General features: G+C 49.8%; 1 protein-coding gene across 1 annotated transcript in view; it reads left to right on the forward strand.

Annotated features, from left to right (window-relative positions):
* Window positions 1-475: 475 nt before the first annotated feature.
* The window catches only part of LOC147668405 (E3 ubiquitin-protein ligase TRIM11-like), a 117,196-nt gene continuing 105,320 nt past the window's right edge, over window positions 476-12,351 (forward strand). Inside the window, exons 1-2 of the mRNA XM_086948573.1 lie at window positions 476-980; window positions 11,800-11,895. Coding sequence (XP_086804699.1) covers window positions 567-980; window positions 11,800-11,895 — 510 coding nt within the window. The 5' untranslated portion in view covers window positions 476-566. The remainder of the gene's footprint in view (window positions 981-11,799; window positions 11,896-12,351) is intronic.

Raw genomic sequence — 12,351 nt, forward strand, 5'->3', positions numbered from 1 at the left:
TGATGCCAGTGACCTGATTATGAATTATTACAGGTGAAGGATTGAGAAAGCAGTTATATTTCAGCCTTTGGAACATTAAGTGAAACAGCAAATGCAGGAAGAAATGGTTTCATAATTATTTTCCAGATGCCAGTACAGTTCTAAAACAAATATAAACCGACGCAGAAATTATTGCCACGTTCAGAACCACACAGACGATTTGACAGAAATCCATATTTAGGCGACCGCTCCTGGCACTTACAGAATCTGAGAATAAAACCAAATTGCTGGTATTTTAGCCGAGAAAGGAGGAAAACCTCGAGGCAGAGCAGAGGAGTCAGTTCTAATCCCTGCTCTGTGACTGTAACATGAACCAGGAAGTCCCGGTGCAGCCAGAGAGGGGCAGACGCACAGACACACCCACTTCACACAGAGAGGGACAGACGCACAGACACACCCACTGCACACAGGGAGGGGCAGACGCACAGACACACCCACTGCACACAGAGAGGGGCAGACGCACAGACACACCCACTTCATAAACAGAGAGAAATGAAACTTACCTTCACTTCCTGCATTTCTGCATCATGGCGGCAGCAGCTCAGCTCGGGAACCTCAAGGAAGAGGCCACTTGTTCCATCTGTCTGGAATATTTTAAGGATCCGGTGTCCATAGAGTGTGGACACAACTTCTGCCGCTCCTGCATCACCCAGAGCTGGGAGGGAAGAGATGAAAACTTCCCCTGTCCACAGTGCAGGGAAATATCTTCTGGGAAAAGCCTCCGACCCAACAGACTAGTGGGGAACATGGTGGAAATGTTAAAACAGCTTCACCTGCCCCCCGTGAAGCCCCCGGAGGAGAATCTGTGTGAGAAACATAACCAGGCACAGCTGCTGTTCTGTGCAGAGGATCAGAGGATGATATGCTGGGTCTGCCGGGAGTCCAAGGAGCATAAGACTCACTCCTCAAGTCCTATAGAGGAGGCTGCAGAGGAGCACAAGGTACGTCTGCGGGTGTTCAGGGGTCACAAAGTCGCTTGGAGACACACCAAGGGGCAGCCGGAGAGCACACGCTGTGTGTGTGAGTGTTCAGAGATCACAAGTCACCATTTTTATAGGGTGCCAGATGGCTCCAGGTCACTGGGACAACACATTTCCATTCCTGGATTTAGCTTTTTACATATCATTATCATCTGGTGTGTTGAAGCAATAGGGCCCAGTAACGTGAACCAAAACTACAACTCCCAGAATGCACTGATCTCTTAAATCAAAAGCCCAGAAATGGAAAAAGTTGTGTCCCGGTGGCATGGAGTCATCTGCTCCCCCTACCTGTGTATGCCATTGAGGAGGCTGCAGAGGAGAACAGGGTCTGTGTGTGGATGTTTATGGATCATAAGGCACCCGTGGGCCCCAAAGGGAAGTCTGTGCAAGGAGTGTATGTGGGTGTTCACGATTCACAAGTGAAGACAGTGTAAGTTCCACAGAGGAAGAAGCTGCAGAGGAGCACAAGGCATGTCTGTGGACGATCACGATTCACAAATGAATACATTTGTTAAGTCTTTAAGAGGATACAATGTATATTTAGGGATGTTTGGTGTCCTTAGAGAAGGCTGCTGAAAATACAAGGTATGTTTGTTTGTGTTTAGGGATTGTAAGTGAATCCACTCCATGAGGGCTTTAAAAGAACCCGTAAAGAGCACACAGTGTGTCTGTCAGAGCGCTGGGATCATAGGCTGTATACTGTGAGCCACAGAGGCTGCTGCAGGGGATCAGAAGGGATGTGTGTGGGTGTTGTGGGACGTTGCACGAGACTCAAGGAACTCAGTGTAGCAGTGAGGTGTGAGTTGTTGGTTGTAAAGTTATCGATCACCCAGCAATGAACGACGCTGCAACCTGGTAGTGTTTAACCTCGTTTATTAAAACACGTCTACCTCTGAAGAACACCGAGCCTCAACTGGCGTTTAACGGTTATGCGCGCCAAACATTGCGCAGTCTGCGTAGCCTTGCGCGGGCGCGGCACGTCACGTGGCCACGTGACGTCGTACACTAGAGCGCGCTACTACATATCTCCCCTTTTTCCAACGAGGAATCAGTTACTCATTCGTTCACAGTTCAGTTCATAGTCTCTGAATTTTGCTGGTTTAAACACCACCCTGCCACTACGGGTCAGTCTTACCGGGGTGTTGAGATTCTCACATTCGTTGCTTCCTTCTGACTCCTGCGCAGCCGCGCCTACTTCTCCTTCTCTCCGACTTCCTCGTGCCATCCACTCTTGCTCGCGTACCATTGTCTCTAGTTCTTGTGCACCTTCTCCATTCTCCTCAATCGCTCCCCCCCGAGCCTCCTGCGCCTCCAACTCTGTTTCTTCCTCGTCCAAGTCTGTGGTCCTCTGATCCCAGTTCAAGATTTTGTTACACCTCGCCATGCGATCTTGCGACCACACGTTGCCATCACTCAGTAGGGCCGCCCTGCCCCGTACTTCCTTCACCTGCAAGGGCTTGCTGTATTTGCTCTCTCCTTTTCTCTGCACATTGGCCAACCTCACTCGCACCCACTCTCCTTCCTCTAGTCCAGTGTTCCGTACATTCCATCTGCGATCATAATGTTTGGTGTAGGTTGCTTGGGCTCTCTCGAGGTTGGCTCTCACTACAGCGGGCGACCATTCACTGGTGACTGTTTTCTCCTTCCGCACTCGGTTGTCCTATGTGAAAGGTTCTCGTCCTCTTAGTATTTGAAACGGGCTGTATCCTGTGCTGGTAGGCGTTATCCTGTAAGCCCAGATCATATGCCAAATTTCCGCCTCCCAGTCCTTGTCATCAGCTATGGCAGCTTGAATCGACCCCATTACCACCCTGTTGAACCGTTCTACTAAACCGTTTCCAGCTGGGTGATAAATGGCTGTGTGTTTGGCTCCTATGCCATTTCTATTCATGAATCTGTTCCACTTCTCTGATTTAAACTGGGGCCCATTGTCACTAAGCACTGTCTTGGGGATGCCTTCCCTCACGAACGTGTCTGCCAGGAATTTGATAATCGCATCTGTGTCCATGGTTTCTCCTATCATTATCTCCGGCCATTTTGAGTACCTGTCCACCATGACACACACATATTTCTGCACTCCTTGCCTGTCCAGAATGGGGCCCAGGATGTCCACACTCAGTTCTTCCCAAGGGTTCCTGGGTAGATCAAACTTGCCCAGCTCAGGGCGGAGGAGTTTGAGGGTTTTATCTGCTCCTTGACACCTGGTGCAGTTCCTGACATGTCTTTCTGCCTTCAAGTCCATTCCAGGCCACCAGTAGTCTTGCCTGGCTCTCAGCCTCAATTTACAGATCCCGAGGTGTCCCTCATGGAGTGCGTCTAATAGCCGGGTGATGAGGTTAGCGGGTGGTATTACCCTTTCGCCTCTGTGTACAAGCACTCCCTTGTCACCTACCGATAGTTCCTCTCTGATTTCATAGTAGGGTCTGAGTTCCCCTCCAAGTGCTTTCTTTTCAGGCCATCCTTGCATCACGAACTTCTTCACCTCCTTTAACACTGCGTCCTCATCGTATGCCTGTTCCCATTCTGTGAGACTGATGGAGGCCCCTTGGTCCCCTGTGAGGGCCACCCACTCCTCTGTTCATGCCATGTTCTCGGCACTGGATTCCATTGCAGCAGCTCTGCTTAGGTAATCTGCCACACGATTCCTGTTCCCCGGTATATGCTCCACATCATACCGGAACTCTAGTAGCTTCAACGACATCTTTGATATTCTTGGTGTGGCCTCGGCGTGCCCGATTGACGTCAGCACCTTTAGTAGAGGTGTGCCCCACAGAAATTGTCTGAACCTCGCGGTGGCCCACACCACTGCCAGCATCGCCTTCTCAAACACACTGTACCGTTTCTCGGTCTCTGTCAGCGTGCGTGAGGCAAAACTTATTGTCTCCATCTGTCCTTGTCCTCTGTCCTGCATAAGGACTGCTCCCAGACCTTTGTCGCTGGCATCCGTGGTCAAGACCGTTCGGCCTTGGGGGTCATACCCCTGAAGAGGAATGGCTTCCGTGATCGGTTTCTTGACATCATCGAACTCCTTCTGTGCCTCTCCTGACTATCGAAACTCGGTGCTTTCCTTCGTGAGTTGCCTCATGTGGTGGGTTCTGGAGGCGAAATGTTGTACAAATTTCCCATAGTACTCGGCCATGCCCAGAAATGATCTTACTTCGTCTTTACTGGTTGGAGGGGGCGCCTCGCGGATCGCCTTGACATTTTCTGCCTTGGGGGTCACTCCGTCCACACCTATTTCATGTCCTAGATATGTTACTGACGACATTCCAATGCGACACTTTGACCATTCCGCAGTGAGGCCTTTCCCTTCCAGTATCCGTAACACCTTTTCCAGTTTCGCATCATGGTCCAGCTTGTCTCGGCCCATTATCAGGATGTCGTCCTGAAAGTACTGGACGTCCCTGCTATTTTGGAAGAGCTGGTGCATCAATTTTTGGAAGACTGCAGCTGCCGAAGCCAGCCCAAATGGCATGCGGAGAAACTGGTAACACCCAAATGGGGTGATAAACGATGTAAGATGGCGGCTCTCCGGGTGCAGGGCTATCTGGTGGTAGGCGGAAGTCAGATCGATGGTGGAGTACCATTTGATGCCCCGGGTGCTGGCCAGCATCTCCTCTGTTCTTGGCAGGGGGAACCTTTCTACTACAATGTTCTTGTTAAGTTCCCTAAGGTCCACGCACAGCCGGACCTTCCCGTTGGGCTTCTTAACTACCACCAGTGGCGCCAACCATTCCGCACATGTGATGGGCTGAATGATCCCTTTCTTCTCCAGTTCTTGGAGCTCCTCTTGCACCGCCTCTCGTACTGCGATGGGAATGTTCCTGGCCCGGTGAGCCACAGGCACAGCCTTGTCCTTCAGGATGATCCTATGTGCAAATTTCTCTAGCTTCCCCACCGTGCCTCCGAATACCTTGGGGAATGTCTTCCTCCATCTGTCTTGGTCAGGCCACGATTCGTGTTCAGTTAGTAAGATCTGATCTGCACCTCCGGGGTCCAACTTGATGCCCAGGTCACCCTGGTCCAGCCACCCCAGCACGGAGGGTCCTTTTTCTGATACGTAGAGCTTGCAGGAGGCCGATCGGCCCCGGAATTCGAACTTCAGTGGTCGGAATCCCGCCATTGGTATGCGGTCCCCGTTGTACGTGACGGGGCGGATGTCTAACCTCTCCAGTTCCGGGCCTAGTCTTGGTGCAAACTTCTCTTCCCACACGGCCCTCTGGACGATGGTGTACTGCGAACCAGTGTCAGCTATTACACTGATCATGATTCCTCCTATGGTCATTTCCAACACCGGCTTCATAGATCTTTTCCTATCCACATTCATGACTTGTCCATCCGCTCCCCGTACCTGGTCATATATGCCCAGCACCGTGGCTACCTCCTCCTCCGGTGTCTCCTCCTGTGTGTCGCTGTCCTGGCTGATTAATCTCACCGTGCTCTTGGAGGCTTTCTTCCTGCACACCTTCTCGAAGTGTCCAATAATTCCACAGTACATGCATTTGGCACGAAACGCCGGACATTTTCTATCATGCGCTTCGTGCGTCCAGTTTCCACACCTGTAGCATGGCTTCCGGCTGGTTCCCGCGTGTCTTCCTGGAGGTCCGCCATTACCGTTCCCCTTGGCGCCACTCTTTTCTGCTGTCCTTTTCGCCGAGTGGTCCTTACGGGACTCGTCCTCGTCTACCCTGTTCACCATGACACTGGACGTGGTCTCTTTCTTTGTTGCATCCGCACACCTCCTCGCCAGCTCTGCCCTTTTGACGATGACCATCACATCTTTCAGAGTGGTTTCTCCACTGGCCCATAGCTTATCTTGCACGGAGGTGCACGTGGTGTGCATTACCACTTGGTCCTTTATGAACTCCTCCTCCCAGTTGTCGCACTTGCACGTGGCTGACAGCCGTTTTAGCGCTGCCACGTACTCCTCTACCGTCTCCCCAGGGCGCTGCTTTCTTTGTTGAAAGTTAAACCTGTCCACCGACACACATACCGCTGGTCTAAAGTGTTCGTTCAGGTCATCGATTGCATGAGCGTACACATCATCGTCCGTGCTGTTCCTTTGCTTTGGCACGAGGCTTTTGTATACTCTCAACCCTTCAGGGCCTAAGTTCAATAGCAAGATGCGTTTTTTTCTCGATGGTTTGAATGTCTCTTCACTCTCGTCCTCTAGAACGCCAATGAAGTTGTCGATGTACTCTCTCCAATCCTCCCACTTCATCAACGGCTCTCCCGGCCTGGGCAGGAATTGCACCGGCGCTGTTGCGTATCCTGTTTGTACGCTCATTCTTTCACTTTTGATCGTGGGCTGGTGGCTCGTTTGGCCTTTGGGGCTTCCTGGCGCGCTGTCTCGTTCAGCTTTGTATGTGTGGTTCTGGGGACCACCTGCGTCAGCCCCCTCGCTCTTTATCAAGGTATCCAGCTCGTTCTTGGCCGGTGGACGCTAACCTTGTTAGCTGACTGCTCGCCGTGCCTTCCTCGACTTCCGCCGTTTCGGCCTCTGGGGAAGCTCCAGGTTGTTCGGCTCTGCCGCGCTCTTCAGGGTGCTTGCTCGGTGGTTGTCTTGGGTTCACTGCAGGGTTGGGGATCAGCTATCCCACCCTCGTCGCCATTGTAAAGTTATCGATCACCCAGCAATGAACGACGCTGCAACCTGGTAGTGTTTAACCTCGTTTATTAAAACACGTCTACCTCTGAAGAGCGCCGAGCCTCAACTGGCGTTTAACGGTTATGCGCGCCAAACATTACGCAGCCTGCGTAGCCTTGCGCGGGCGCGGCACGTCACGTGGCCACGTGACGTCGTACACTAGAGCGCGCTACTACATTGGTGTCAGAAGACTTGACGCGACAATGCAGGGTGTGACACAAGGACTCACATGGACACAGACAGAAAAGAAGAGGTGCAGCAATGCAGGGTGTGGCGCACGGGCTCACATGGACATCAAACACAGCAGAAGAGGTGATGCAATGCAGGGTGTAGCGCACATGATAAGGCGCTGTCCCTACCGTGCTCCTTCCTGTCGGAACGGTCTCAACAAGTGGCATCGGGGAACCTTGTCTCACCCTCCTTCAGGCTGCCCTGAGGAGATCCTCAGGGTTCTTCTTTGAGTCCAACGCTTTTTAACCTCGACGTCACCCCCATTGCCAGGCTAGTAAAAATGTATGGATTTTCCCTCGTGTCGACACTCATATTGTGGTCTCGGTGAGCAGTTCTTCCAGCCAGACGGCGATTAATTTTCACGACTGTATGAGCCGTATAGCTAATTGGATGACAGACAGTTGTCTGAAGCTAAACTCATCCAAGACTGAGGATTTGGTGCTGGGGAACAATCCATCATTTTGGACAGATAGCTGGTGGCCGGTCGAAAATTGGCTCCTTACCTAAACCAGAGCTCAAAGCCAATCATTTAACACTCCAGATGTAGGGCCCTTTTCAGGGGGCTCGTGGTACAGGCCTCCTGCACATGAAGATATTCCGGGCCAGGAAGCAGTTTGTCACAGGGATCCTGTGCCAAAACCTTTGACCCTACTGTTTAGGCTCTGAATCTGACTGGTGACATCCTGCCATACACCCTGCAAGGGGTCGGTCCCTGCTCTCCCGGTCTGGCTGCCTTTTCCTGGTTGCAGACTCTGCATCAGCGTGCTGCCTGCTCTCTCACTTATCCTGCTTGTTCCCAGTTGCAGCCCTGTATAAGGTTTGTGCCTGTTCCCTGTTGCAGATCCGGTAAAGGACTGGTGTCTGCTCTCTCGTTCTGGCAGCTTGCTTGTCACGGACCCCTGTATGAGTGTGTTGCCTGTTTTCTGTTGCAGACCTCGTAAGAGGCTGGCGTCTGATTCCTGCTTCAGAACTTGTAAAGGGGTGGAACCTGCTCTGACTCCTGTCATGGACGCTGAAAGGGCTTGATGTCTGTCCTCTCTCTCTGTCTGCCTCTTTCTTGCCTTCTACTCTGTATGGTGTCTGCTGTGGCCGGGTCTGGTGGCTCAGTGGACTAAAGCAGCCACTGCAGGGGCCTGTGTTCGACCTCCTAGTCACAGGTTCAGATCCTGGCTGGTCCACTCAGCCTTTCATCAATCTGAGGTCGATAAAATGAACACCATTGAGTTGGGGAACAATAAACATCTGTTATTCAGCGCCAGGACACATTCGGGTAATCGTGTGCTTTACAAATACACCTGTTATGTTATGTTATGCTGTCTGTTTTTTCTTACAGACCCTGTATCAGGCTGGCACCTGCTGTCTTGATCTGCCTTTCTGTTCTCTGTTGGAGATCCTGTAGGAGTCTGGTGCCCACTCTCCCAATATGTCTGTCTCCATCACAGACCCTGTGAGAAGCTGGTACCCGCTCCCTTCCTGTGACTCTTCTCTGTCACAGACTGTGTCAACATTTGGTGCCCGCTCTAGTTTTGGTTGTGTGTTCTCTGTTGCAGACCCTGTATGGGGTTTGGGCCTGCACTCTTCCTGTGTCTGTTCTCTCTCACAGACCCTGCCTGGGGTTGGGGCCTGCATTCTTCCTGTGTCTGTTTTCTATCACAGACCCTGCCTGGGGTTGGGCCCTGCACTCTTCCTGTGTCTGTTCTCTGTCACAGACCCTGCCTTGTGTTGGGGCCTGCATTCCTCCTGTGTCTGTTCTCTGTCACACACCCTGCCTGGGGTTGAGGCCTTCACTCTCCCTGTGCCTGTTTTCTGTCACAGACCCTGCCTGGGGTTGAGGCCTGCACTCTCCCTGTGCCTGTTCTCTGTCACAGACCCTGCCTGGGGTTGGGACCTGCACTCTTCCTGTGTCTGTTTTCTGTCACATACTGTGATCACTTCTTTGGTTGTCTGTTCTCTCACAGACCGTACGTGTGGCCGGCACCTGTATTGGACAAGTTCCAGACGTGGTTAATCAGCCAAGGGGATCTAGATATGACATATTTAAGAACAATGTGGATATGTGTGGCCAGAATTTACATTCTGGACATCTGTTACTGACCGTCTTATTTTATATATATATATATATATATATATATATATATATATATATATATATATTTATATATATATGCAGTACTTACAATCTGGATACAGAGTGTGAATCTAGGGGCTGGTCCCTGGGAAGAGACAGATGTTGGGGAAGGTCAAGGGTGGGCGGTCGGGTCAGGGATAGTGCTCATTGGAAAGATGGGTCTTCAACATTTTCCTAGCTTGGGGGGTTTGTGAGCTGATGCCACTTTGAGAAGGATGCTGTTCCAGATTCTGGGAGCATAAACGGAGAAGGCTTGCCTCCTGGGTTTTTCGTCTTACAATTTTTTGTCTTGAGTCTGGTGATATCCATCCTCCTGGTCAGATGTTGTTCCTTGAACGAGTATAGTTTGTTTGCCAGGTGAGCTGGGGTCTTGTTATCGAGCCCTTTATGCGATGCCGCTGGCCATGAAGATGATCTGAGCTGGAAGGAACAGCTAGTGTAGGTATTTTTTTTTAAGACAGACTTGACCAGTGAGTTTCATCTAAACATTCCATTGAAATAAAATAAACAAAAAAAAATTCGGTTTCATACAGCAATATTAAGCTGGAGAAGCAGCAGAATTGTGCATAATAGATAAAGTGCTACATGTCAATCATTTCCAGAATATCATGATACAAATTCAACCAGTAACTGTCATCTAAATACATAATTAAATAATTTCGATTTCATATACAGTGCGGTAAATATAACATATTTATTAACCTTTAACAGGTTGAACCAATGGAAGACATATCATCTCCTACAAAGAGGAGGCCTGTACAATTTCATCTAGGTAGACAAATATATAACGCCAGTGGCAGCCTCAATGATAGGGATCTTCTCTATTGCATTTAATTCATTTTTCATTTTTAACAGAAAATCCCTAATCACATTTTCATATTTACTTCATTATTGCTCCTGCAGACTTTACAGTTGTAGTTTTTTCCCCAAACACCAGAGTTTCTAGGTGACTCTCCTCCATCCTCCCCTAGCTTTTTTGCAGCACTCTGGCTCTGTAGTCCTGTATCCACAGCGGGTGCTCATCGGTGCCTCGACCCCCCCCCCCCCCCCCACCCCCCCGCCAGGGTTTTGGTAGATTTCGGCTTCATCTTTGATGTACAGTGAATCAGCGAGGGGCGTCCCGCTTTCAGAGAAACCCAGTGCAGCTCCACGAACAAGCAACCAGGCAGCGCGGTGAGACGGCGTAACACATCTCGCCGCTTGATGTTTTGTCTGTGGACCATGGAAGAGCAGCGATAAAGGACACAGCAGCAAGCCTCCCGGCATGCTCCGACTCGAGGGCAGTCAGTCCTGAGGAGCATTGATCGTCCGTGATCACACAACCACCATCTTTCCCCGTTATCGCCTCTAGTGTAGGTCTTTTAATGTGGTGGTGATTTCTTCAGCCCTTGATGAGCTGCGCCGCTTCATGATGCTGCCTTTCAGGGGTGCTAGGGTGGTGTTGGGGAGACCGTTGACCAGGGTCTTGCCTCTGCCCCCATTGAGAGGCCTTGTACATTTGTTCTGAGGTCGTCTTCCAGGAGAAACAACCTCTTCAAGAGAGGACATTGGAATCAAGCGTTCTTGGCATTCTTTGTCATTCATTCAGTGTGTTGTTGGAATGAGAGGTCGGTGTCGAGGGGGGGGGGTAAAGACCGATGGGTTTACGTTGGAGACCCAGGCTTAAGTCTGTGGTTGCTCTGAGCTGGCGGCACACAGGAGGAGTTCAGTCTTTATGGGGTTTAACTTTAATACATTAGTTGACATCCAAGACTGGCTGTGGTCAGGAGATCCCGACCTAGTACCCTTTACACATTAAGATTTACATTGAGCCAAAACTACTGGACTGTATTGTGTGACCCTTGAACTTTATTGTGATACTTTAATGATGACTCTGTGGTTTGTTTTAATAAAAACTGTTTTAAAAATACAATAAAAGACTGGCTGTGATCAGGGCAGGATTTGCGGATGTCATTGGGTGAGGATATTTAAAGTAGAGTTGAGCATCATCTGCATATTGATGGATCTTGATGCAGCTGTCTGTAAGAATGGATCTGAGAGATCCCACGTAAAGGTTCAAGATGATGAGAGAAAGGAAGGAGCCCTGGGGTACTCTGCTGGAGACGGGGCATTCCTGTGATCTTGTGGAATCTATTTGCATGAACTGGTGTCAGCTGGTGAGGTGGGATGTGATCCATTTCAAGACAGTGTCTTAAAATCCCTTCATGTTTTTTGTGTGTTGATCAGGGCCAGCTGGTCGCCAGTGTCGTAGGCTGCAGAGAGGTCCAGGGGGTCAGGGGCCGTTCTTGTTGTTGAGGCAGAGGGTGTTGTTAACTACTTGTAGTGTGGCTGTGTCAGGGCTCCATACACAGTTATTGCATTTATAAGACGTGTTTGCTTAGATATTTTCACTTGGTTCTGTGTTGTTTTGGAATGTTTGATGTCTCTGGGACAACGTTTCTTCTTTAGTGTCAAGTCCATCTGTTTCCATGCTTTAGGCATAAAGTGTGCACAATGTCAAGTAGCTGTAAGTGCCAGTGATGAAGCTTGTTTCCATAGACCAGGGATTCTGATCCTTCTAGGCAAGAACCGGTACAAAGAAGGGACATCATTGTCTGTGATACTTGATGCTGGTGCTTACAATCCTGATATGTGTGGCTGGTGCATCCAATACTAATGTATGACTGGTACGTACAGTCTGGGCACGTGTGGCAGGTACTGTAGTGACTCTTTTTTTGTAATTAAGACCACACACTACATATCTACACTTATTTCTTGCCCTCTCATCCCTACAGGTGAAACTTCAAGAGTGGCTGCTTGTCCTGAAGAAACAGGAGGTATATATTCTGGAGTCTAAATTCAAGGAAGAGGATCAATATAAAACCATGAGGGTGAGTGGCTTCAGTGAGTGCTTTGTCACCCTACAGACTGGGTCATGGTCCCCACCAAATAAATATACTGACTGGAGTCACTGCACCTGGATATTGGGACTGAAATCGGCCAAGGGCACGTCCTAAAAAAACAGAAAATCAAGTATTACTCTTCTGACCGTAGGTAGTTCTTGCATTCTCACAAGGTGTGTGTTAGAGTATGTGTACAGTGGGGTGGCATTATCTGGCTGGGAGTACGTACCAGCATGTGTGTGTGCATATCTGTGTGTGCATATCTGTGTGTGCATGTCCACGCTTAGGTGTAACGTGTCTAAATATGTGTTCATGTATGGATAGTCTTTGGGAGTACATGCATGTCTGCTCGTCCCTATATCCTTCTGTTTTTTGGCCATGGATTACAGCTTGTGTGTGTCTGCATATTTATATACATATTTTGAGCCACAGAGTATACAAATA

This window comes from Lissotriton vulgaris, unplaced genomic scaffold (assembly GCF_964263255.1).
Source record: "Lissotriton vulgaris unplaced genomic scaffold, aLisVul1.2 SCAFFOLD_815, whole genome shotgun sequence".
NCBI classification, from domain to species: Eukaryota; Metazoa; Chordata; class Amphibia; order Caudata; family Salamandridae; genus Lissotriton; species Lissotriton vulgaris.